Raw genomic sequence first — 2500 nt, forward strand, 5'->3', positions numbered from 1 at the left:
CGTGCTGGTCTTACAGGGGAGGTGTGTTCAGGTGCATTCTGGGCGTGCTGGTCTTACAGTGGAGGTGTGTTCAGGTGCATTCTGGGCGCACTGGTCTTACAGGGAGGTGTGTTCAGGTGCATTCTGGGCGTGCTGGTCTTACAGGGAGGTGTGTTCAGGTGCATATTAGGGTGTAAATCCTCCATCATAACAGCAATGCTCCAAGGTCCAAACACACCTGGCTTTTAAAGGGAATGGGAGCTGATCTCTGATTGGTTGATTTAAAGTTTTTGTCACCATTTTTTTTTTGAAGGTTTTGTCGTTTGTTTTGACCTATTCTTGCCTTTCTTCATTACTTCTTTCTACTGTCTATTTTTTCTAAGTTTTTATGACTATTTCTGACCTATTCTTGCCTTCCTTCCTTCTTTCTACCGTCTTTTTCCAAGTTTTTGTCTTCTTTCTCCATCAGTATTTAAATCTTTTCCAGGTCCAAGGCTGTAGTTTAGTAAATCTATGTCTGACATCGCTGTATTCTTCCTCTTTATGGAGACTTTTCAAGCTGGTCAGGGGGTACAAGGCTTAAAAACACTGTCCAAAATTATTTATTTACATGGAGTCTTGTGGAAATATGCTGGCTCTATACACGCTAAAAGTCCTGATTATTTACATGGAGTCTGGTGGAGATATGCTGGCTCTATACACACTAAAAGTCCTGATTATTTACATGGAGTCTGGTGGAAATATGCTGGCTCTATACACGCTAAAAGTCCTGATTATTTACATGGAGTCTGGTGGAGATATGCTGGCTCTATACACCTAAAAGTCCTGATTATTTACATGGAGTCTGGTGGAGATATGCTGGCTCTATACCGCTAAAGTCCTGATTATTTACATGAGTCTGGTGGAGATATGCTGGCTCTATACACGCTAAAAGTCCTGATTATTTACATGGAGTCTGGTGGAGATATGCTGGCTCTATACACGCTAAAAGTCCTGATTATTTACATGGGGTCTGGTGGAGATATGCTGGCTCTATACACGCTAAAAGTCCTGATTATTTACATGGAGTCTGGTGGAGATATGCTGGCTCTATACACGCTAAAAGTCCTGATTATTTACATGGAGTCTGGTGGAAATATGCTGGCTCTATACACGCTAAAAGTCCTGATTATTTACATGGAGTCTGGTGGAAATATGCTGGCTCTATACACGCTAAAAGTCCTGATTATTTACATGGAGTCTGGTGGAAATATGCTGGCTCTATACACGCTAAAAGTCCTGATTATTTACATGGAGTCTGGTGGAAATATGCTGGCTCTATACACGCTAAAAGTCCTGATTATTTACATGGAGTCTGGTGGAGATATGCTGGCTCTATACACACTAAATTGTTAAGAAAATAGCTTGAGAACTACTGCTGTAAACTGACCAACATTGTGTGTGTAATTCAAACGGGATCAAGACATGTTTTTTGTCCCTCCCAGTCCACTACGGGACAGATAAGGTCCCGTGGTGGACACAGGAAGGGGCGGGACTTGTCATGTTGGGAGGTTATGATGATGATGCTGACCGTTCGCAGCCGGCGGCGCTCTGCAGGTTGAAGAAGCCGGGCTGGCAGGCGCTGCAGTCTCGCTCCGCCACGTTGGGGAGACAGGGACACTGGCCGGTGACCTGGGAACAGCCGGTCTGCCGACCCACGGTGCCGAGCGGCGAGCACGAGCACGCTGGGGGGACACACACAAACAGCTTCATACACTTTCCTCAACAACTGGTAGTTCATTTCCAGAAAAAAACAGTCAGAATGTTTCAAGAAAAAAAAGTCAGAATATTTCAAGAAATAAAGTCAGAATGTTTCAAGAAAAAAAAGTCAGAATATTTCAAGAAATAAAGTCTGAATATTTCAAGAAATAAAGTCTGAATATTTCAAGAAATAAAGTCTGAATACTTCAAGAAATAAAGTCAGAATATTTCAAGAAATAAAGTCAGAATATTTCAGGAAAAAAGTCAGAATATTTCAAGAAATAAAGTCTGAATACTTCAAGAAATAAAGTCTGAATATTTCAGGACATAAAGTCTGAATATTTCAAGAAATAAGGTCTGAATATTTCAAGAAATAAAGTCTGAATATTTCAAGAAATAAAGTCTGAATATTTCAAGAAATAAAGTCTGAATATTTCAAGAAATAAAGTCTGAATATTTCAAGAAATAAAGTCTGAATATTTCAAGAAATAAAGTCTGAATATTTCAAGAAATAAATTCAGAATTATTTCAAGAAATAAAGTCTGAATATTTCAAGAAATAAAGTCTGAATATTTCAGGAAAAAAGTCAGAATATTTCAAGAAATAAAGTCAGAATATTTCAAGAAATAAAGTCAGAATATTTCAAGAAATAAAGTCAGAATATTTCAGGAAAAAAGTCTGAATATTTCAAGAAATAAAGTCTGAATATTTCAAGAAATAAAGTCTAAATATTTCAAGAAATGAAGTCTGAATATTTCAAGAAATAAAGTCTGAATATTTC

General features: G+C 38.4%; 1 protein-coding gene across 1 annotated transcript in view; it reads right to left on the reverse strand.

The window, feature by feature from the left end:
- lamc1 (laminin, gamma 1) overlaps positions 1 to 2500 on the reverse strand; it is an 82627-nt gene that overhangs the window by 37490 nt on the left and 42637 nt on the right. The window contains exon 14 of the mRNA XM_039816091.1: positions 1550 to 1703. Coding sequence (XP_039672025.1) covers positions 1550 to 1703 — 154 coding nt within the window. The remainder of the gene's footprint in view (positions 1 to 1549; positions 1704 to 2500) is intronic.

Source organism: Perca fluviatilis, chromosome 11, assembly GCF_010015445.1.
Source record: "Perca fluviatilis chromosome 11, GENO_Pfluv_1.0, whole genome shotgun sequence".
Taxonomy (NCBI): Eukaryota; Metazoa; Chordata; class Actinopteri; order Perciformes; family Percidae; genus Perca; species Perca fluviatilis.